The sequence below is a fragment of the Sminthopsis crassicaudata genome, chromosome 1 (genome assembly GCF_048593235.1).
Source record: "Sminthopsis crassicaudata isolate SCR6 chromosome 1, ASM4859323v1, whole genome shotgun sequence".
In the NCBI taxonomy this organism is placed as follows: domain Eukaryota; kingdom Metazoa; phylum Chordata; class Mammalia; order Dasyuromorphia; family Dasyuridae; genus Sminthopsis; species Sminthopsis crassicaudata.
In genome coordinates, this window is record NC_133617.1 from 129,858,902 (window position 1) to 129,883,584 (window position 24,683).

Below are 24,683 nucleotides of genomic sequence, written 5' to 3' on the forward strand. Positions count from 1 at the left end.
GGATCTTAAATATATATATATATATGAACTATAATAAAGAGGGGAAAGTGTGAGATCACTTTGTGGATACAAACTTGCATATTTGGATAGGTGATGATACTATGAACAAAAATCCCCGTTCAAAATTTACTTTGTCTAGTGAAAGTAAAATAAATTGCATACAAAATAAATCTTTAAAATAAATTCTTTGTATCCTGTTTATGTAATAATCATTATTTCAAATGAGAGCCTACTAGTTAACAAAGAACAGTTTGATCATGTGCTTTTTCTATTGTGGACAAAAAGAAGAAAGTTGATGGGGTTTCATTTACCCTGAGCCCTTTATTTGGAATAAGCAGTGTGACCTAGTAGTTCATAAATAATTTTGGATTTGGAGTCAAGAAGGCCTAAGTTTACATCCTACTTTAGATCACTTTAGGGCCCTTAGCCTTAGCTTGTTCTTTAAATTGGAGATGATAATAAATGTGGCATTTAAGTCACAGAATTGTGCTTTTCCAGTGAGCTAATGCAAAAAGTGTTTTTCAAGCCTTCAAATGTTATAGAATGTCAGTAATGGGTAAAATATACCAGTTCTATAATTCTAAAACCAGTCACCAAAACAATATAGAGGGAAAAAAAATTTAGGACCTAGGAGGAAGAATGGTTTGTCTGAGAGATGGAAGAAATGAGAAAGAGGGAGTGGGTCCTTATACAACATTATCTCTCTTTACTTTCCATAGTGAGTTTCAGAGTTCTTTTCATTTGGTAATTCATATCTAGAGCCTGGTATCAACTCACTTTCTTCTCTGAATTCTGGTATTGAGGAATATGATTTCAATTTCTATATCATTTGAACATGATCCATTTTCAAGAAAAATTTGAGATGTTGTATAGCTTTCTTTTTATTTTATTGTTGAAGGATACCTGTTATTTCTTCTGAATTGTCCATATCTTTATTGTTATCTCTTATTATATCTTTATATTTAAAAGTTATTTTATTCAAAACTTAACAGTTTAAATTTCCCATATGTCAGAATTTATCACTTAAACATATTAATTTCTTGTTTTATTTTTTTTATAGATTGTATTTAATGAAGATCTTGGAGAACCATTTGTTATACTTCACAGTATTTCCATTATTAAATCTGGAGACCACTCAATAACTACCATACTTCTTCGAGTTGAGAAAGAAGAATTAGATCGTAAAGGAAGTGGCTTCTATGTTTCTTTAGAATGGGTTACTATCAGTAAGATAAATAAAGGTAAAATGTGAAAAGATCTTTAAGTCTTCAGGTTTAGCTTTTGTTTTCTTTTTTAAAAAATGAATTGTCTGGAATATGTGAAGAAGAGGAAAGTGTTAGAAGACAGGGGAGACTAGGTTGTGAAAATCTTTAAAAACCAAATGGAAAATTTTATATTTGCTCTTGGAGGTAATATGTAGAGAGCCACCCACTGTAATTTATTGAATTTGCGGTGGCGACATGATCATATCTGTACTTTAGGAAAATCAGTTTGGTAGCGGAGTGAAAGATGGACTGAAATGAAAAGAGAGGAGGCAGGGAGACCAATCAGCAGGCTATTGGAGTAGTCCCCTATATGAGTTGATAAGGGTCTGTACTAAGGTGGTGGCAGTTTCAGAAAAGAGAAAGGGGCATGTCAAGGTAGAATCCCTTTATTTGGATATGGGAGGAGAGATGAGAGAATGAGGAGTAGAAGATGACATCTAGGTTTTGATTATAATTGACTGGGAAGGGTGGTGAGGGTTATTTTCATTTTAGAATTTCTCTAGCATTTTCTCTGCCTTAAAACCCTTAAGATTTTTTTTTTTTTTTTTTTTTTTTTGAGTCATATCTATTTGTGACCCTATGGACCATATTGTCCTTATTTTTTTTTTTTTTTTCCTTTTTTTCTTTTTTCCTGAGGCTGGGGTTAAGTGACTTGCCCAGGGTCACACAGCTAGGAAGTGTTAAATGTCTGAGATCAAATTTGAACTCTGGTCCTCCTGAATTCAAGGCTGGTGCTGTATCCACTGCGCCACCTAGCTGCCCATGTCCTTATTTCTTAGTAAAGATATTGGAATGATTTGCCATTTCCTTCTTCAGGAAAGTTAAACTATTTAGCTTACCTAAATTGATTTACAAATATCTATAAAGAAATGCATGTTGACATAAGCAAAGCAAACTTTTGTTGTTGTGTCAATAATCATAATTAACGACTCATTCTTCTAATACATTCAATTACATTCAATTAAAAACCTAATTTTAGAAATATTTTATAATTTAATAATTTAGAAAAAAATTAAAGATTTTTTGGAATGCTTTTCAAAATTTATTTTTAAATTACTTTTTTTCTTTTTCTATAGAGATTCAAAAGTATGAAATTACTGAACGTAAAGTACTCCATGGTAAATCTGTTCCACATTATGCTGCTATTGAGCCTGGTGGCAATGGTCTAATGATTGCCTCCTGCAAATCCTTCAAATTTGTTCATGATGAAAAGCAAGGTGAAGAAAATAAAGAAGATAAACTGACAGATAACAATAAAGGTAATGTTATTTTTAAACTATTTTTGGCAGAACTATTTTGTACTTGCTTATATATATCTTTGGAAATAGTATCGTTCTGTTTGTATTTGCTTTTCCTGCTTATTAATTAGGTTATTAGTTTGTTGCAGCAGTCTTTAAGAGCTCAAAGCATATGAGCCCTTTGATCTCAGAGGCGAGATGAATGAGGTGGGAGACTCATAGAGTGTGAAAAGAGCTCCATTTTTTTATGCCATACAGCTTTGTTGATGTACATTTTTGCAAGCGTGATCAGCCTGTGAACAGTAAGCAATCCCCAATCACCATTCAGAGAAGTAGCTCATGGGCTTTGCATTTGCATGGTATCTGCCACTGGGAGGAGAGCCAATCCAGCAGTTTAGCAACTTGCTCACAGGCGAGAGGCCCTGTTCAGGCATACCTGTTTACATACATGGCTGTGACCCTCTGGCTTACTGTTTCGGTGATCACAAATCATTGCTCCTTGCTCAACGAGAGTGTTTCTTCAATGTGGCAGAAAAATTTTTGTGCACCAAAGGTTCGAGGTGGCCTCAGTATTCTCTCAGCAGGGTCCCATAATTCAGGAATTCCCCCTTTTTATCTTCTAGATAAAAAGTCCTTTCTTGAGCTGCAACCTCTGAAAGCATCCTAATGTTACAGGGAAACAACAAAACAGTAACAACATAGCAACACGCAGGGCAATCCATGATTCTAATTTTAACCACCATGAAGAGGTGTCATCAAACCAGTGTATGATTTTTTTCAGCAGTTTTACCTGGATTCAAATCTTCATGAGGTGCTTTCTCTATATCAGATGCTAATTTATATAAACTTTCTATGTCACCTTCAATTGTGTTATTAAGAAATAAGCCATTCAAATGCCTCTTGCTACTATCCCAATCATAATCTTGACCTGTATGGTTATATCTTTTGTATATCTGTAATCACATTGTAATTGAAGCTGGAGTTTCAATAACTCTAATTCTGCTCCTATTTCCAGTGATACTTCTCTTAAATCTTTTATCATCTGATACAATTGTTCATCTATCTTAGCTTGTCAGAGAAAACCCAGAGACATTCCTAGCTAGTTCCTTTATATATATAGCTTATACTATGCTGTTTTGTACATTAGATATGGACATTTCAAGAGACTAGTGAAATTATAAGTGAAACCAATAGAGTGACACAACTAATATGACACAACTGATATACATCTATTTTTCTATTTTTTCTACTGGGACTAAGGCCTGTTTTCTTCTTTTCTATTATAGTATTGAACATATGGTCAGTCTTAGTATGATACCATTTCTCACTTTTGACAGGAAGCATTGATACATGAACTCTAGTGATCACAAATACAATCTGATTTGCAATTTCAGTATCTAAACTATCGCTAATTGCACAATTCCAACAAGTAACATTGTAAAAATGTAATGTTTCTTTTGTAACAGTTACAGAGTCTCCCCACATAAATGCATATTTCCCTCCCAGACAGACTTTAGTGTAGAACTGGTATTCAATTCTCGTGCCATTTGTCCAAGAACCGGGGCCCAACATGTTTTTCAATGTGCCAAACTGTCGGCCCAATTCTTGAGTGACAAGAATGTTTCCTATGGAGGTTTGTGATTTCCATAAACCTTTCCAGACATTGCCTTTGTATAGTACCCAAACAGGTACTGGGAGACTGTCATGTGTCATCTATGTCATCTTTTTAACCTCATGCCATGATTATAATGTCCAGTTTGCAATCATAGAACAAGTACAAGTATGGGCACAGCACGCAGACCTGAGGGGTCAACCTGATGACCCCTTTATTTAGATACACTGCTGCAACTCTCCCACATGGATGAGGATGTCGCTATGACAGGGTGTCTCCTTCATGCCCAGCATGTGGGTCACATGATACTCCACACCCGAAATTGGCATTTGTAAAGTCATGTTCTTTACTTGTGCGAAGTAGGTACTATTCCTTCGGGACCAGCACAAAGGAAACCTATTCACAAGTCTAGCAAAGTTGTACTTTACTTTTACAATAGTTCCATTGTATTTCTCAAGGTGAAATTCGTCCCCATTTATTTGGGATGCATTTCCAGTTAGCATTACATTTGGTATACATTCCCCCATGACACAATCCTAGGCCATGGTTGGTCCAGCCCACCTTTTGGCCTCTATTGCCAGTCCTGTTTGTATGTAACACAAACCCATATTATATATATTTATATATATAGAAAGCATCTTGCTAGTGGTCTTGGGGGCTATCTTCTCCTTTTGGACAGTCACCTCTTCCTTTTCCTCTTCAGTTCTATGGACAACTTTGAGATGTCTGGTGAGAATCCACTGCTGAAGGTTTTCTCCTGGGGAGATATAAGCATATCCTGGCCCCCACATTATCACCCTATAGGGTCCCTCCCATCCCTAAGGACCCTTTTTCATTACCATGGTCTTGTTTTTTGAGGGCCTTCTTAATGGAGATGGGGTGTTATCTTTTAGTAATTCTCTGTCTATGTTCACCAAAGAATATTTTGTAGCTGGACTTAAATCATTTGGATCAAATTTTAAGTAAGTTATTGTGTACCCTGGTTTATCTATATCTTTCTGAGTGACCCTACCTCCATCTCCCTCTTTTTGTTTTTTAATAAATATCTTGAGGAGTCTGATTAGTCCTTTCTACAATGGCCTGCCCTGTAGGGTTGTAAGGAATCCCAAAAATATGATGTGTGGAAAATTCCTGTAAGAACTGTTTTAATATTTTTGGAACTGTTTTAATATTTTTGTGGTATATGAAGGTCCATTATCGGTTTTAATGGTGTGTGGGATACCCATAGAGTAAAAATGATGAAATAGATGATTTATTACATGTGTAATAAATATATATATTTATATATAAATATAAATATATAATAAATAAATAAATAAATATATATATATATATATATATATATATAAATAGATAGATAAAAAAAAATGAGCAGCTTCTCCTCATTGAGAGGATGCAGATACAAAGCCTGAATAGGTGTCAACTGTAGCATGAATGCATGTTTTTTCCCATATGTATAACATCCATTTATCATATATTATTTGGCCTGTCACCCCTGGGATTAGTCCCCAGCCCTACAGGTCTTTGAGAATATGGTATACAAGCTACGCATCTTTTTACTATGCTTGCTGCTTCTTGCTGGGACACACTTATAATCTCTGGAGAGATCTGGCAGACAGATGCAAATGTTTATGAGCTTTTATTGCTTGTTCTAGAGGGCAGAGAAGAATATGTTGTATAAACAGACCATCCACTATTTTATTCCCTTCAGATATAGGTCCCAGCCCATCCATATGAGAATGAATGTGCATTATATAAAAAGGATGGATTCGCATTAAAATCATTTCTTGTACCTCTTGAAACAATGGGAAGATAAGTCCTGTTTGCGCCTTTATATATGCTGTCTCTCTTCTTTGGATCATTCCAACTGCATAGTGACTATCTGAAATGATATTGATGAGTTGATCTATTTTTAATGCTTGTATAATGGTATACAACTCATTTTGCTGTATAGGTGTAGTAATACATTAGAGATGCCCAATTGTGGGGAATATATGGCCGCTTTATTTTACTTGGTGGCGTCAGTGAACACACATTGTACCTTTAAGTTGGTGTATTTTTGTTTTTGTGGGAAATATCTATTGTCACTGTTCGTAGAATGGCTACTGGGTCAGGATTTTTCCTACTCTTACTTCTTCTAACCCAGCAAAATGGTCCAGGTTTCCTGAGTAGCTATTAAGCAATCTAACCTATCCTTATCTATGTTAATCCATATAATTCCTTTTTCTCCTGTTAGATAATTCTGAGCAATGTTTTCCTTGCTATTTCAGCTGTCTTGTCTTTTCTTTATAATAAATACTGGGGAGTTCCATGGGCTATTTGTTTCCTCATTATGTCCCAATTCTAATTGTTCTTTTACTGATTGATGTAGAGAGGCTGTTTTTTCTTTGGTCCCAGGCCATTGCTCCACCCATATTGGTATGTTAGTAATCCAAGTCATTTTTAGAGCCCAGGAAGCCACTGTGGTGATTTGTGGTAATTTATGTAATGTATCCCTACCCCATAAATTAATATACAAGCCATTTATTATTAAAGGAAAAATGGTCTTTCCTTCTTTTTGCCAATTTACTGGTTCAGCGGACATCAAAACCTCCTTACTGCCTCCTGCCCTGCCACTCTATTATTAGCTGAAGTCATAGCCTACCAAGGGGGCCATTGAGAAGCAGCCACCAAAGTCCTATCAACTCCAGTATCTATTAATCCTTCAAACTGTTGGTTATTCAAAGTAAGGGTCAATATTGGTGATATGAGTGAGTGTGATAGTCATTGTGAAATATGTTTGTACAATAGCCTCTGAATTTGGACCCATCTATGGGGCTAATTCACAATTATTACCTTCTGTTTTAACTAAGTTCAGATGGAATGACTATTCCTTGAGCTATATATTGTCACTTGTTAAGATATGTTTCAATATTGTCAGTGTTAATCATAGTTAGAGACACATATACTTCCTCATATATTTATATAGCTATATATTTATATAGCTGGAATAGCTAATGAATACTGAGGTAGTGGAGAATTTATAACAAAAATTTTTAGTTATTTTCCTCTTTGATACTGTTGAATGGGCACTTCACAAACAGCATAAGGGGGTAGGCAGTAATAATCATTGTTCTGTGACATTACATTTTCTGTGCATTACAATTCTCGTAACAAAGCCTTTTAATATCCTATGTACATCTCCTACATTTCCCATGGTCTTAGCTACAACATCCTGTAATTGAGCAACAAAATCAGTGAAGGGCTCCCCAATTTTTTGTCTTATTTGGGTAAAGCTTTCCTTTTCACCTTTTTCCACAGGAATCCTACTCTATGCTGTTCTGGCACATGGGGATATTTGGAAATATTTCTCTTCAATAAAATGAATTTGATCTCCAACGTCTGCATGAGCCCCAGTGCTGCTAAATTGCTCAAAGTATAATTTCATGCTTGCTCCTGGAGCAACCCGAGCAGCAGTCAACTGAGTCTTTTCTAAAACTATCATCCAGAACATTGCCTGGCACTGCCCATGTGAGGGCTTTCCAATCATTGGGGCAGAAAATTGCCCATGACATTGTTTCAAGTTGTAACATAACAAGAGGTGCTGTGGGCCCATATTTATGAACTGAGTCCTTAAGCTGGATGAGAACTTTAAATGGAAGTGGTTCATGTCTGCATCTTTCTGCCCTGGGTTAAAAGGATCATCCTTCTCTATGACAAGATAAAATTCTTCCTACCCCTCCATGTCTTTTAGACCTCTAGCCTATTGCAAAACTTTTTGAAGTGAAGATAAAAAATATAACTGGTTACCTTTTACTTTTTGTCCACTAAGTGTCACTGTGGTCTTTGTTTTATATTTCTGATCCTGCTTTTTCTCAATTCTTATTTCATTTTTTTTTTACATTAGGAGAGCCTTTGAAAGGCTATAGGTCAGGATAGACACAAAATTGGGCAGGGCTGAAGGTGATGGAGGGTGGGGAGGCCATTCATTATCATCCTGCTCAGGCTCAGGAGAAGGACATCTACTGCTAAGAGATGGGCCTGTCTGTGATCCAACTGTATTTTTCCTGGCCTCCTTTTCTGGTTCTGATTTCAGACTTTTTAAAATGAGATTATATATAGTAAAATGACTTTTTTGTATTTCTCCTGGGAATTGCTTATCATAAGCAGTAAGCTGTTCACCAAAAACAATCCATCTATCACAATTATAACAGTTCTCAGGTAACCATGGAGAAACTTTGTAAACAATGTCCAAGAATTTCCTAATGTCTCCTAATTAAATTGTGCATCCTTGTTCTTTCATACATTTACATATAGTCCTGACATATGCTTCCGTGTCTGAAGGGTGAAGACACCCTGAGTAGGGTGTCTATGTTCTGCTCCATTAGGTTACTAACTGTCTGTGATGCATTCTGCATGATCTGGAAACAGCGCAATTCAGCAAGCTCTCCCTCTGGAGGCCTCTTACAGGTTGTCTTGTCCATTTAGCAGTGCTTGACTAGGAAGTGGTCACTCTGGCACTATTCCAGGTTCCTGTCACTGTTCCTGGGCACCAGTTGTTGTGGCCCTCTTTAAGAGCTTAAAGCATATGAGGCCTTTGATCTGAGAGGTGAGATGAATGAGGCGAGAGACTCATAAGAGTGTGAAAAGAGCTCCAGTTTATTATGCCATATAGCCTTGTTGATGCACATTTTTGCAAGTGTGGTCAGTGTGTGGACAATAGGCAATCCCCAATCACCATTCAGAGAAGCAGCTCATGGGCTTTGCACATGCATGTTATCTGCCAATGGAGGAGAGTCAATTTAGCAACTCACTCACAGGTGAGAGGTCCTGTCCAGGCATCCCTGCTTCTGTAGCCACTGGTTGTGACCCTCTGGCTTACGATTCCTATGATCACAAATTACTGCTCCTTGCTCAACAAAGGTGTTTCTGCAACATGGCAGAAAACTTATTGTGCACCAAATGTCGAGGTGGCCTTGGTACTCCCTTTTGCCAGGGTCCCATAACTTGGCATTAGTTCTTTGAGGACAAAGATCTTTTCATCTTTTACATTTCTATACTCTTCATATTGAATGCCTAGGATAGTGTTCTATATAGACAATATATGGTAAACATTGTTTTACTTATTCAAAGAAACATAAGAAATATTTTTAATATCCATCAAAATCATTAAAGCATATTGGTATAGTTAAACAAAAAAAACCTTATGTTTTGTGAAAATATACAAGGAATTAAAGGAAATTTAAAGGAGAGAGAAGAGGAAAGATCCAAGTGCATCAGAATTATAAGGGCTGCCTTATGCTATCTAGTATCATTAAGAATTTAAAACCTTTTTGTTGCTACCAAAGTACTTTTCATTTGCCAGCTCTTTTCTTTATTTGCTACCAACTGCTCTGCTTAGTTTCAACTCCATCCTCATCACCTTCATCCATTTCTTGGAGTATTGGCAGTACACGCCTTCCTAGTTTAAATTCGTCATCAGGAAACTCTTCATTTTGGAGATTGCTTTCTTTCACTCACTTTATCAGTACCCTTAGTTTCTGCCTCTGATTAGATATCATAAAATACCAAAATAGAATATGTGATTTCAACCTCAAGCTTTTCTTTATCCTACTTGATGTATATAGCCAGAGATGGAAGAAAAGAGATTATTTATTCCTCTGGTCTTTTTAAAACCTCAATTATTTTTGTCAAAAAAACATTAATGATAAGTTCTATATGCAGTTATAGCTTCAAAGATAAACAGGTGTCAAAGGCCTGTGCAAGAATACCTGAATAATCAGTACAATTTTTGGCAAGTATTTATATAATCTATGCTTCTAATTTCCTAGTAGTAGGAAATTGACAGCTTATGAAAGTAATATGTTCTCATTCTGGATAGCTATAACTGAGAGGAAATTTTTCTTTATAGTCATATTGTCTTTCTTAGTTTGCACTTTTCATTTTTATCCCTTTCCTGTCAGGCCACACAAAACAAATTTAATTGTATTTCTGTATACAACCTTTAAAGTACTTTATAATCAGTCACAGAATATCAGAGTTGAAAAGGGAAATAGAAGCTATCCATTTTAGCCTGTACATTACAGCATATTCAAAAATGATCATCTAGCCCATTTTACAATTCATTATCTCCCATGAAAGCCATTATTCCTTTTTAAATAACTCTTATCGTATTTTTCTTAAATTGTTCCTTTTCCAGGCTAAACATCGTTTTTTCTGCTCATTTTATCTCGCCAGAGTTCTTTCATCATTTTGGTTATGTTAATATGTTAATTTTTTGGTTGCCATATTAGCAAAATTATAAATTCCTTTAAGTTCTAATACTCTGAAGTAACATTCCCCCCCTTTTTTTTTGCCATTTTATTCAATATTTATTGCAAACTGGATGTTTTATTAATTTGATATATAGATTTTCAATGTACTTTTCATGGTGGCACAGATTTTATTCCTTCCATTTCTTCATATATGACATTATTGTTCTTTTTGTCTTAGATTAAATCTTCCAAGAAATCTACTGTTGAGAGAGGTCCTTTCTTTAGATCTCTTGACATTATATATACATCAGTGCTACATGTTAGCTAATGATGTTTTAAAAAGAGATCAATTGGCATTATTGTCAGTTCTTTTATCTTCCTATTTGTTTAGTTGGATAGTTTGTTTAAATAAACATGGAGTTTTCTATTACATATATTTACCTTCCTTATTTTTTTGAATGTAATATTGAATTTTCTGTTAAGATATATCCCAGATCTGACTATATACAATTGTCTGATCTAGAAATGATTTGTGTTGATTATCATTCATTTCCTATATGTTAATATATGACCAATGTAAGACATTTTAAATGTCTTGTGCATCCTATTCCCTTTTTAAATATAATATCATTGAATAAAGGGATGAGAACTTCACATAAACTAGGATTTCTTAAACTTTTTCCACTTGGCAACCCCTTTTTGTCTGATTCATGAAATTATATTTCTAGCTGCTTTTTGGTGAATGAGTAAGTCAAATTTGCTATTTTAGTTTTTAGTAAGAACTTAGAGGTCATTTGTCTATTTAATTTTAATTTCCTTTTGTTTTCTTGTTTCATTTACAGTGAAAATGTTGAGTTTGATGGTATTTACTTTATTTCATTAACTATGTTTTTTCATTGACTAGCCAAGATCACTTTTTTTTTTTTCATTCTGTCTGTTTTTCATATATTGTCATTGACATACAGTTTATGACCCTAATGGCCATCCTAGTGGTATGGAGCTTTTCCTTAATTAACTAAGTTGGTCCCAACTAGAGAGTAGTTTGTCCAGTCCAGGTACTGGCACATAGCAGTTACTTAATAAATATTTGTTGATTGATTTATTACTTAAAAAGGATATTTGAGTTTTACTCACTTGCTACAAATTTACCATGATTGAAGTATAATATAACTTCTCCCCCCCAAAAAAAAAAAAATAAAGAAAAATTAACCTAAAAGTTAACCTAACTTAGTTTACTTCACTTCACAAGGATCATAGGTAAATATGGCCCAGAGAAAGTGACTTATTCAAAATTATACTAAGTGGTATAACCAGCATTTGAACATAGTTTTTCTCACTTCCAATCCAGTGTTCTTTCAACTGTCTCATCTGCCTTAAAAACAGTATGACACCCACTGTACTCCATTCTGGTCAGACCTTATTTGGAGGATTGTTTTCAATTATTGGAGTCACATTTAATAAGAACATTGACAAGATGAAAAGTATCTAGATGTGGGATACCTAGAATTGGGAAGGATCCAGAGATGAAGATGAAGTTGGATGAAGATTGGTTGAAGGAACCAAGTTTGTTAGCTTGGAAAAGAGAAGAGAAGAGGTAGAGGTGGTAGTAAGGACATGACTTTGAGGGTCCCTTCAGATCTGAGATTCGACTGTACTTGAAACCTTTTCAGCAGGAAAGAATCTGATGAAATTTTGCCTTTTACTGGCATAGTTATTGAGTATTCAGACATCTCTATGCTGTTATAAGTGCTCAGGATAAGACTTTGTGGAATATTTCCTTTGTTGCTGGGATTAAATTATGGTGGGTTTCATAATAGTCCAACTTTCTAAAGAACTTGCACAAACTATAGAATAGGGGAAAAGAAAAATATTTGGTTGCATGGGTGAGTCATCAGCCTACTATCAACCTAATTGTAAACATTATGTTTTTGCCTCTAAGTCTCAGAGATTATCTAGCTGGAGGCTACATCAAATTATTGGTAGAAATGATTTGTTATTTTATTTACTTCTAAGTTCTTTGAGATGAATTTGGGAGGAGTGGGAACAGAGAGAAATGATATAGAAAGGGGAGGGGCAGGTTCTGGATTTGTGATTTTGTTGAGGTGAACACCTGCTATTGAATCCACCTCCACTGATATAGATTAGCAACTCATGGTTATTTATGGCCTTAGAAAGCTAGCTTCGGGGGCACACATTATACTAACTTGCCTTTGGTCACACAGAAATTAAGAAAAAGAAAGGAAATTGATAGAATTCACATTTCTCAGAGATTGGAATTTCTTCTACAGAATATTAAGCAAAAGAAAAATGTTTAATGTTTTCGCCAGAATTCTATTACTGAAGGCCCTCATAAATTTGGAATGATTTGATATTCAAACTTGCTTGAGATTATAATCTGCAATGATTATAGAACATGTTTCTCCCTTTCCCCCAGTATTTAAGTATATTATTTTATTTATTTGGGGTGTTTTTTTCCTACAGCAGAACCTTTGTATTATTGGCAGCAGACTGAAGAAGATTTGACAATAATAATACATCTTTCAGAAGACATTTCTAAAGAGGACATTGAAGTACAGTTTTCCCCTGGTCATATCAGTATTGCCTTAAAAAAGCAACCATGTTTGGAAGGAAAACTCTATTCTTCTGTTGATCATGAAAGTAGTACTTGGATAATTAAAGAGAATAAAAGGTATTTTTATATAACACATTTTTTTCTTTTATTGTCCATTGTTGCTACTGTTTCCTACTTGATTGTGAGGGACAATGTCATTTCTGATTTTTATGTTATTACTTTGTTTTCTCTTGATAATTTACTCAAATCCATTTATTAACTTTCTATCTTATACCATGAAAGAGTTTTTATCAAAAAGTCAGTCTTGTCAGTTATTCTTATTGTGACATGGAATAATTTGTACCTTTTTGGGGTAAGAGGTGAGTTAATATATTTCTCTAGCAAAGTGGATTAATCCATTAAATTGTTAGTTGAATTCATAGTACTTTGTGGGAACTCAAATTTAGTGTTTCTATCTTTGTTTTCAGGACTTGGTGTCAGGAATACTTGGGTTCATGTGTTTCTGACTCTAGTTTTGTGATCACAGACAAGTGATTTGACCACTCTGAGTCAGTTTCCTTATCTGAAAAATGAGGGGAGTTGGATTAGATAATTACTGAAGTCTCTTCTGATTCTTATTTTATAGTCCTGGAAAAAAAATAATAATTCAAGTTCAAAAAAAATACAGGAAAATTAATACAAAAAATACAGAAAAAAAATGATTTAAGCTATAAAACTACTACTAATACAAAAAAGAATATATTCTGAGAAATACCTAGGTAAACTTTGTCTTATGTTTTATGTTACAGAGTTTGTGACCATCCCTACACAATTTTACAACTTGGTATAGATATATACCAATCTCTACCAAACAGTAGAGCGATTAGGCAGCATTTTTGGATATATTCCTCCTGTTAGGTGTAGTTCTAAAATTGTCCATCTCTCTCTACATTCATAACCTTATGATGGAAAAAATAAAGTATATTAGTGGAGAAATGAAAAGAATTATTATAATAATGAAATGTAAATCTCCTATATGAATTAGTGTATAAATCTTCAGATTGATTGCTGCATACCAAAATCAAGTTACTCAGTAAAGAAAATAGAATAACAAAAATAAGTAAAATAAAAGGATGTGTTGCAAAAAGTCTGCTAAGGGCCTTTAAAGAAAATATATCTTTTCTTTGTAGTTAAAGTGATACTTCTTTGGTTGGGTCCAGCTCATGTTATTGTCCATAGTAGGTATTTCCAAAGTTGTAGAAGTTTTTCATTGACAGAACTAAAATCAGCAATAGATATATGAATATATGAAATAGCTTTGAGGAATAATATGAAATTATGTATTCATTTTTATGCTTTACAAGGTGTTATAGAATTGTTCTCTCATTAAGTCAAATCAATGATCTTTTTTATGCTTATTCCGTGCTTTGCCCTGGCTTAGCACTGGGCAAATGCAAGCAAAAAAAAAGATAATTTTTATCTTCAAGGAGTTTACATTTTAATGGGAGAAACAACATATAAAGGGAGAGTTGAAAAGTAGGAAGAAGGAAGGGAAGGAAAAAAGTACCCTTGTGGGAACCTATTAGAAAAAGTAGTTCAAATAGTCAGGATAGGGGCCTGGAAGGAATTGAAGGAGTAATGTGACTGTCTTATACACTTTCCATAAAGTGGAAGTCCAAGGAGGAATTGATCAGCCAGAGAAAGGAGCTCCAAAGTGGAGTGAACCATCAAGATGAGAAGAAATGTGTTCAGAAAAAAGCAAATCAGTATCTCAAAGAGCTGCTGTCAGTAGTTACTAGTCATCTAGAAACATAAATCCTTTAAGTTAACTTTATGCTTTTTAATATTTGTTTACTCTTTGAATTTTCACATTCAATTAGGTAAGTTACAAAATAGGGATGGTTTATAAATATATAAAAAGGGAAGTAATGTTCACTGTACTATAGCATGAGGTTCACCAATTAGACTAATTTTATTTCTTAGGATTTTTTAGTTTGTTTTTGTTAACAAGGACACTAGACCAGTAAGTTAGGAAAATGTAATGATATGCTATGATTGTTTTTGAAAAATTTAGCTAAGTGTAATAATTTTACATGTATTATAATCATTTTACATGTATTATAGTCCTTTATAGTTTTCAAAATGTTTCCTTAAAATGGTTTTTGTGAAGTAGAAAACAAATTTTAGAATGGTTGAATGATAGGATCTCCAAAATAACATGACTAATAAATTAGTCAATCTGATAAACTATTTGAGGTGTTTAATTTTTAATTTATAAGAGAAGCATAATTAGTTTTGATGTCATTCTATAGATCAATACTAGAACATGCTAATTAGACATTAGTCAGTAAATATTAAGTGCCTTCTCTGTTCTAAGCACACAGGTATTGGCTATACAAATAAAATAAGTGAAGCAAGGAGGAGAAAACAAGGTCATGTATAAATATATAAAATAATAAATATAAAGGGAATAAATAGGTTCAAAATACTTAAATTTAAGATTTTTTGAGAGGGAAGGCATTGCTTGAGAGGAAGAACATGACTTCAGAGCAAACTTTAACTTCTGCTTAAATTGGTAAATTATATAAATTTGTAAGGATAGAAAATATTTGAACAAGTATGACCCACTTTAAAAAACAAAGCTGCCATTAGGCAACAATGTTTCCAGTTTCAAACTAGCTTGTTCTTGTCCCCCACACATGGCATCCTCTCTCCCCTCTCTGTGCCTTTGCACCAAAGATCTGGAATGTATTCTCTCTTCATTTCCACCTCAGAATGATTCATTTCTTTTTTCTTTCTTTCTTTTGTTATCTACTTCATTGTTGTTCTGTTCCTTCTCTTTCTCCTCTTTTTTCTCATTCTCCTCTTCATCCTCTTTTCTGCCATGTGGACTTCCCAGTTTATTTTTTTATCAACTTAACAAGAAAATCTATGCATATAGGAGGCCAAAATTGAATTTGTAAAGTAAGTAAAATTACAATTACAGTGCCATCACAGTATACAGCTCAGGAAAGAAGTCTTTAAGAATAAATGTTCTATTTCACGTTGGGATCTTATCCTCTCAGAACAATGGATTCTTAATTGGAACATCACTTTCCACCACCTATATGAGTGACAAATAAGCTTCTTGTCTGCTTTCCTTGTCCAACTAGAGACATCTTCAGAAGCTGCCTGCTTCTGTTCCTATTGTTTTTGAGAGAGCCAATATCAGGAACTTGAGAGGTCTGGGGAATGTTTCCCATACCAATAGGACATGTTACTTCAGAATCTTTCTCTCTGTAGTACTGCCCAAAAGGTGGTACCTTTTCAGGCACTATTGGCAAGATAATGATGTCCTCCCAGTGACAGTTTGGAAAGGAAAACAAGCTGACCACTTTAGTCTCCTAAGATCAAAGTTACCAACTAGCCAGTTTAGTTAGTTTGAATTGAGTTTGTTAGTCCAACTAGCCAGGGAGGACACAGAAATACTGGATATCACAGTGCCTTAATACTTCTTAACTACATTTGGGTTTTTGATAAATAGTAGCCATAATACTGGGCCTCACAATTAGATAGAGGTGCTGGATCATATAGATGTATTCCAAATCCAGAACAAAGATTCTTTCCTTTACAATTAAGAATATGTTGTCCGTGGCAAAGCCTACTCCATTATTAGGCAGCTGCTAAGCTGAGAACAAGCAGCACCTGCCTTGAGACAGCTTGCTATAAACTTTGTGAATAGAGATAAAGCATAATAGTTACCCAAATAAGAGTCAATCAGGAACATTAGTACTTTGGTTCATAGAGGAGAGGATTAATTTAATTACCTGAGAAGCATGTACATGGAATCTCCAAATACCTAAGGTACAGCAGCAAGAAATTTTCAAGAGTCCTGGTTGGATGGCAATATCTGTGGGCCAACTGGAAATGAAGTTGGCTGATGAACAACAGAATCTACTCATTTAAAGGGTCCTTTCTCGAAGAACCTTAGTGGATTACATAAAGGAGATGTCAGTTACTTATTTGATTTCTGGCATTGGACTTCAAAGGGGAAAATCATGAGCCCTGGGACCCTGTCATTTGTAGTTTATATGATATACTAACCATACTCCTGGGTCTCTTAGCCTGTAAACCCATTTTCCATGGTCTGATGTAAACATTGGCAGATTTCTACTTAGAAAATCAATAACTCATTACATATTTTGTGTTTAACATTCTGGTGCAGGCAGTGCCTTAGCATTAATCTTTTCTTTATTCACAGAAACCTAGCTTATAAAGGAACACGCAGAGGGAACTTGAAAGAAAATCACCTGACTGCCTAGGAGCTGTGTCTTGCAGTCAGTGGATAAACCAGGCCCATCCCAGGAGAACAGAGTAGACTGAGCAGTATTTCTGTGAATTAATTTGCAAAATCATTGTAACTCTAGTCTTAATTATTGTTCTTTCCCTTTCCTTCCTTCCACACCTCCCCCAATCCCCACATCAGCTTATGCTTGCTTTAATTCTAGTGAGTCTAGTATTCTTAGAGGGCTCTGGGGCCTCCTTAGAGAGGGAGAGAGATTTCTCTCCCAGTTCTGGCATCTGGATATTTGAAAGCATAAGAGAAGTCCATGAATATGATGGGATTGCTACTGCCAAAGTAGATGTAACTTGCAGCAATGACCTGATAATTTTTAAATTTTAAATATGTTGGGTTAGTTTGAGTTTGTTTGAAGCCACATGTTTATGTATAGTGTAGAATGCTGCATCTGCTCTTGCCTTCTCTCTGGCCAGGAACACAGCATCTTTAATTTCAGAAATGCATTTCTCAGTTTCTTTATCACCTTCTACTGAAACTATTTTTGCCACCTGTACAGTTTTCTCTGCTTCTAGAATAGTCTTTTCTCTCTCTGTTTCTGCTTCTTTCTCTACCACCTTTTGTTTCTGTGTACCTGTAAAGAGCTTCCATTTTCTCAGCTTCCATTACTACAGAATTTCTTAATTTTGATTTTTGGTTTTGAAACACATTACATGTATAGTGAGACCCAAGGCAATGATGTTCAGATCTTTAGGGCCTGCTTCAAATTTTTTACTATCTGATCAAATAGTTCATTGCAAACTTCTTGAAGAATGTGCAAAACTGGTTTAAATCGTAGTTTATTTTATTGAAGGCTAAAGTCTTATAATCTGTACTCTACTTCCTCACGATACCAAATACTACTAAAAGAACATATTAAAACTTCTCTTCAGTCGGTATAGACATGACCCCACCACTTGTTCCATAGGACAATTTTTAACTTCATCAGTTTTTGTAGTGTTGTCTGCACAGAACTGCAGGTGTAATAAAAAGTTGCATAATAGCATAGCCTGGTCTACTGGGGCTAGTAAGTAAAGTTCCTGCCTGTAGTACACAGTAAGGCTTCCCTCTTCCATTCTGTGGATGAAGGCATAGAGAACAACTATCAGCCCTGAAGTTATAGCCCCCAGAACTTTGGCTTGAGTCATTCATTCTGACTTTTCCTGCTCTCTACCATTAGAAGTCTTGTCCCTCCCTTATATCACCTCTGCTCTGCAATGGCTTTCCTCTAAGTGACAACATGGGGATCAGTCCCCATGGACCCAAGTAGAAATCCTTGCTACTTATTTCTTTCAAAGTACAGGTCAAAGGACAATTTCTGTGTTAAGGATTTCTTAATCTTATCCCCCCCACATTAATATTCTTTACACACATTGCTTCATCTTCCATCTCTTTTTCCCTTTTACTGGCTGCCTTCATGCCTGGATTTACTTCCTTAACCACCTTCTCTTAGAATCCTTTGTTTCCTTCAAAACTCAGCTCAAGTACATGAAACCTTCCTTAATTTCACAACTACTAATGCCCATCTTCCCCAAATCCACTTGAAATTTTATATATATGTGTTCAGATAGGTTTCTTTAGGAACCTTACAAAATAGTTTCAGTTAGTCTTTTATCTCTAATGTTTAGCATGACACCTATTATAATAAGTATTTAATAAGTGATTGAATGAAGGGGAAAAGACTTGAGGGATTTAGTGAACTGAAAACTATATTACAGTGAAGTAATATAATAGCCCCCCCCCCCACACCCCTATTGTAATCTTAAAACTTAAAAAAAAATAAAGAGGGTCCAGAACTCTGGAAATGATAACTTGTCAAAGTGTATATAAGTTATCGTAGCCAATTTGTACATTTTACATTTTAGGAAGAACATCAATAAAGGTAGAAGAGTGTGATCAAGATAGTGAGGAAAACGGAGACCATGTTGAACATTATTTTAAGGAAGTAGATATCTTTGGCTTTGAGAAAAGATTGCTTAGAACACATGTTATCTGTCTTAAAGTATTTAAGACTGCCTCTTGGAAGAGTGATTCAAATTGTGTTGCTTGAACTCCAAGAATAAAACTGAGAGTGAAGAATGTAAGTTGCAGAAGGATAGATTTTGGGCTTGGTTAACATCCTAATAGTTATATTGTTCTAAAAAACGACCTTAAGAATATTACATTCCCCTTTGCTGAAAGTCTTTAGTTTGCTACTTGTATGACCACCTGTTAAAATGTTCCAACAAGTTGCCTTGGGATTGTTAGGATTCTCTTTATTAAAAGTTAGGTCTGCATGACTGTTAAGATAATCTCATACTATATAGTAACACCAAAAAATTTCTCTATTCTTTTTCAAGTTATGTCCAGATCTTCATTTCCCATCTTGTGTTTCACTAGACAACATTTAGAGTGAGGCTTTTTTTTTTTTTCAATTAGTGTATCTGGCTCAGTTCTTGTGTATTGTATATATGCTACCTCATTGCCATATACTATGCTATAACTTAATTTTCCATTATTGATTGCCATATTATGCCTTCATTGTGGCATTGTCTGAATCTGAATTAGAATGCTATTGAAGTGCATGAGACTTGATTTATTCCTTTATTGAATGCATTATACTGTTGTGAAATAGGTATGTGTCTTAAAATGACTATTAATGAATTCACATTTTTGTAACAATTTATTGCTTTCAAAAGGCTTGTCTCATAACTGTAAAGGTCCTGTAAATTGCCCAGACAACCTGAGTTCTCACCTTGTAAGCCTAACACATAACAACTAGTTACTTGTTCGTAACAACATCTGAAGGGTTTTTTATATTTTTTTATATATATTATATATATTTTTTATATATTATATATTTTCTATAGGTCTAGTATTTTCATTAAGTAAGAGAATTATTCATTGCTGTATAGTTTAATTGATATTTTTTCTGTTCTCTCACCTTAGCCCCTTCAGAGCAATAACTTATTCTAAGTGATCTCTAAATAATTTCTTTGTTGTATGGCTGCATTTATGGCCTATGCATTTGTTTTATTTTCTGCTGCTGGAACCCAATGACTTTTTTTCTGTTATTTCCAGTATCATGGCTATTCTAGTTGCTTAAAAATGCTATCCCCTGACCAGATGAGTGAGATTTTGATAGATATAAACTTAAAGAGGGTTTTTTTTTCCCTACCAAGTATTATGAGTACTAAAATACTATGTTTATTTAAATGAAAGAGGGACAAGGATTTGACTTTTTTCAGATCATTTGGCAAGCATACTATTTATCCTTAGTGTAGATCCAGCTCTCATAGATGGTGTGATAGATGGAGAGCTAGCCTTGTAGTCAGGAAGCTGTGAGTTAAGCCTTGCCTCTGACTCATACCAGGGGAAGATATACTTCCAGTACTCTTAAGAATTTTATTATTATTAGGGCATTATTATTAGGGCACTCATACCTCTGTTTATGTATATACCTTCTGAGTTAACTATGAAGAGATCATTTAATATATGTGTGTGTGTGTGTGTGTGTATATATATACATACATACATACATACATACATACATACATACATACATACATACATATGTGTGTGTGTGTGTGTGTGTGTGTGTGTGTAAAATGAGGTGAGGGATTGGGAAAGGAGTAGAGTAGGGAAAATTATATCACTTAAGACATAAAAGAAAGAACTTTTACGTGGAGGGGAAGATCAGAGGTATCAGGCAATGCTTGAACCTTCTCTCATTAGATTTGGCTCAAAGATGGAATTAACCATTCAATTGGGTATAATAAGTTATCTTACCCTTCATGAAGGGGGTAGTCATCTTGACCTTTGACTTGTCACTGGACTCTAATGATTCTAGAGGAGAAAATATGGCTGATAACTTTGCTCAGCTCTGTCTCATTTCACGCACTCACAGATCCACTTCACACACAAATCAATTTATCACACTCATGATATCATTGAAGAGGATCTTTAAGATTGAAAGATGAAGAACCATAAGAGTTTGTACCATTGTCTTTTTGGTCTATATCTCAGGATTTCAGTCTTCATATTATACTTTGTTTCCCTCTTTTAGACTGTAAGGTATATGAGCATAATTTTTATTGGAGGCAACTGATGTTTCTCAGCACAGATTTCACAGATTTCTTCCTTCCCTACTCAAATCACTAGTTCTGCTGCATATCACATTGTACTAGGCCTTTGATGATAATCTATTTTTTTGTTACTTTTTTTTATTGTGTAGTTCATCCTCAAAGTTGCTATAATATTTTTTTCAAACACTATTTGCTAATTTGTTAACACCTTAAAAAAAACAACTTATTTTATACCAAACATGGTATTTTATACATGGTAGGTATTTTAATGTCTTGAATGAAGGAAGCAGTCAGTCATTATTCTCAAGAATAGGTGTTTGCTTATTGCCTGTTTTACCAAATCTAAATTCCTTAGACCAGTTTCTTTATCTAATTGTCTTTAGCAATAAAAATCCTTTTTTCTCTAATAGATATTTTAGATGGTTTTCTCCTGTGCATATTCATATTTTATGAACAATTCATTTCTAGACCAAGTAATAAAACTTTTTTGTCCATTAATATTTTAGTCTGGAGGTGTCTTTGATTAAGAAGGATGAAGGACTAACATGGCCAGAGCTAGTATTAGGTGATGACAGAGGAGAATTCTTAAGAGATTCAGCCCAGTGTGCTGCCATAGCTGAACGTTTGATGCATCTGACATCAGAAGAACTGGTAAGCAGTTTTAACAGCTCTTCTGAATTTTATCTGTGGGCTATTATATGCTTTCTGCTGATGGTATAATGTTCTTTCTTTTGAAAATATTTCTGATTGAATGTATGAATGTGATTTGTAATTTCAGTATGATACTCCTGGTCCCTCTATGAAGGGTAAGATAGCTTACTATAGTAAGATATACCCAATTGAGTGTGTTAATCTATCTTTAATCCTGATACAAACATTTTTTCTTTTGCTTTTTGTTGTTGTTGTTGTTAAGTAGATTGACTGCTGACATGACTTGTGGTTGTTGCTAACATCTTATTTTTCACATAGTTCAAATTACTAATAAACTACTATCAGTTCTGGAAATTATATAACCCTAGATTACAGTACAATATATGTTGAATAAATAGGATTTTTTTAGATTTAAAGTTCACAGTATTAGCTCATTAAATACTTGCCTTATAAAAATAGAGTTTTCTCGTAGTGGTGACTTGTAAATTATATTTTAATTTTTTTCAAATAGCCACAAAATTACAGTGATTACAAATATGCTAGTAATCCAATAATGGCAATTGCTGTAATGACTTCTTTAATTACACTGAATGGTAATAGATGTCCTAGAGAGCAGAATGCCTTCTAGATATATAGAATGTTTACGGTGAGATAACCTCTAAGAAAGAAACTATTGATAGTAGAGAAGAAAATAAAGATGAAATTTAGCAATGTGCTTTCATCATTTTGTTACAATTTAATCAATTTAATTTGTCAAAACTTACATCTCTAACACATAGGACCAATGAAACATCAAATCTACAGTTAAATATTTAATTATCAAAGTAAACCATTCAAAGAAAGCTCAGTGCTATTAAATGATTTTGCACATTGAAAAGAATAATTTGGATGAAATTCTGTCTTTTGATGAATCTTTGATCTCATTTATGTGGGTATTCCTTCTACTGGTATAGTTTGCAGTCTATCTGTTTATTCATATCCTTTGTGATTCATATCCATGTGCTTTTATAAACTCTGTGCAGAAGATCTCTTCAACAGCCTGGGAGTCATCCTCCCAATATTCCTTGAATATCAGTGTCACACTTAAATTCTATATCTGTTATTTTACCCTCTCTTCATTTCTTTCTCTTGACCCTTCTTTCCAATCACTGTTCTTTTGAGGCCTTTTACAAACATCCTGCTTGTCTTTTTTTTTTTGATGCTGTTCAACATTTGAGATCTGTATTAAGATGTGTCACCCAGAACTGAACACAGTATTTCAAATATGGTTTGATCCAAGATAATATATCTCCTTCCTTGCCTTGGACACCATTATTTCCTTGTTATTACTATTGAGTCATTCATTCCTTTCCAGCTCCCATGAACCAAACTATCTCTGAGGTTTTCATGGCAAAGAAGTTGCAATGGTTTGCCATTGTCTTTTCTAGTATAATAAGGCAAATGCAGGTTAAGTGACTTGCTCATGGTTAAACAGCTGGCAGTTTCTAAATCTTGATTTGAACTCAGGTTTTCTGGACTCCGTGACCAGTGTTCTATGTACTGAACTATCTAGCTGCCTCCTGTTCCTTCCTTAGTGCCCTAAGGTTGCTTTAGCTTTTTAAACTGCCATTTCACATTATTATCCTGATAGTTTACTCTCCTTCTGTGTTCCCTTCCATATAATCCCTCCTTTGCCCAGTATTTGTATGACCATTTTACTGTCCTGTTTAAGCAACTTCAGTAATGCCATATTGCCTCTAGCATGAAGTACCAAGTTCTCAATTGGGCATTGAAAGCTCTTTCAAGCTTCTGACTTCAGCTTATTTTTTCCAGAATTTTCATATACTTCCCTCCCATTTGATCCAAACTAGTTTACTCTCTGTTTTTCCAAAATTCTTCCCTCTATTATTATGGCTTCTTTGTTATTCTTGTCATTTGATCATGTCTTTTTAGATAATTGATAGGTGTGAAATCTTACTGTTATTGTCATCTTTTAGTTTTTTGAAATTCAACTAGAAATAATCCAGGACCAAGTTGTTACCTTACCATTATTCTTTTATGTTTTATGGATGCAGATAAATTAAATGATTATTTTTTGTAGCTGAGTAAAAGTATTAAGTTGTAAATTCATCTGTAGAATCACTGAAAGTGTGGCTGAAACAACTCAAAATAGCAGACAGGATAATGGGAGTGATATGTATTTCATCCTGACCATCTGTGGCTTTAGTTTCTTCTGCAAGTTCTCTTATATGTTATCTTCCATTTTTTATAGATTGGAAATGATGAATTTTCAGTATGACAACTTATAAAAATAATGTTCTTGAATTTTAACATGTTAGTGTTATGCTTGGTCAGTTGTAGACATTAGTTTTTGTCTGTGATGATGCTTTGGTTCTGTTTATTTGTTGAATTATAAAAAAATATAGTAGGGTGTATGTGTCTAGAAGATGACAAACTCCTGTGGGATTCTTGCCAGTTGATCATCATGGCTCTTTAATTATTCAGCATATATTACTTTTGTTAAAATTTGGTTGCCTGGAGAAGTTCCAGTATTGTATTGTACAATTTCATGATGGCTTGCTTGCCTGTATTCTGGATAATGGACAGTGCTCATACACTTCCCAGTTATCAGTGTAGTAAAGCAAGATTGTGTGCTTGATCCCATGCTTTTTAGCATGATGTTTTTAGCAATGTTGTCTAATGAAGAAGACACAGTATCAAGATCAGCTATTATTACTCTGATTCTAAATTATTTAATTTGAAAAAGCTTCAAGC

The 24,683-nt window shown here is 34.4% G+C and overlaps 1 protein-coding gene and 1 pseudogene across 2 annotated transcripts in view; one reads left to right on the forward strand and one right to left on the reverse strand.

Moving 5' to 3' along the window:
* The window catches only part of NUDCD1 (NudC domain containing 1), a 101,368-nt gene that overhangs the window by 39,655 nt on the left and 37,030 nt on the right, over window positions 1–24,683 (forward strand). Inside the window, exons 4-7 of one of the 2 annotated variants that reach the window (XM_074266976.1) lie at window positions 1,061–1,241; window positions 2,342–2,524; window positions 12,830–13,037; window positions 21,785–21,929. In XM_074266976.1, coding sequence (XP_074123077.1) covers window positions 1,061–1,241; window positions 2,342–2,524; window positions 12,830–13,037; window positions 21,785–21,929 — 717 coding nt within the window. The remainder of the gene's footprint in view (window positions 1–1,060; window positions 1,242–2,341; window positions 2,525–12,829; window positions 13,038–21,784; window positions 21,930–24,683) is intronic. The other variant, XM_074266986.1, reaches the window with a different exon arrangement.
* On the reverse strand, window positions 17,361–18,362 carry LOC141552192 (erlin-1-like; annotated as a pseudogene).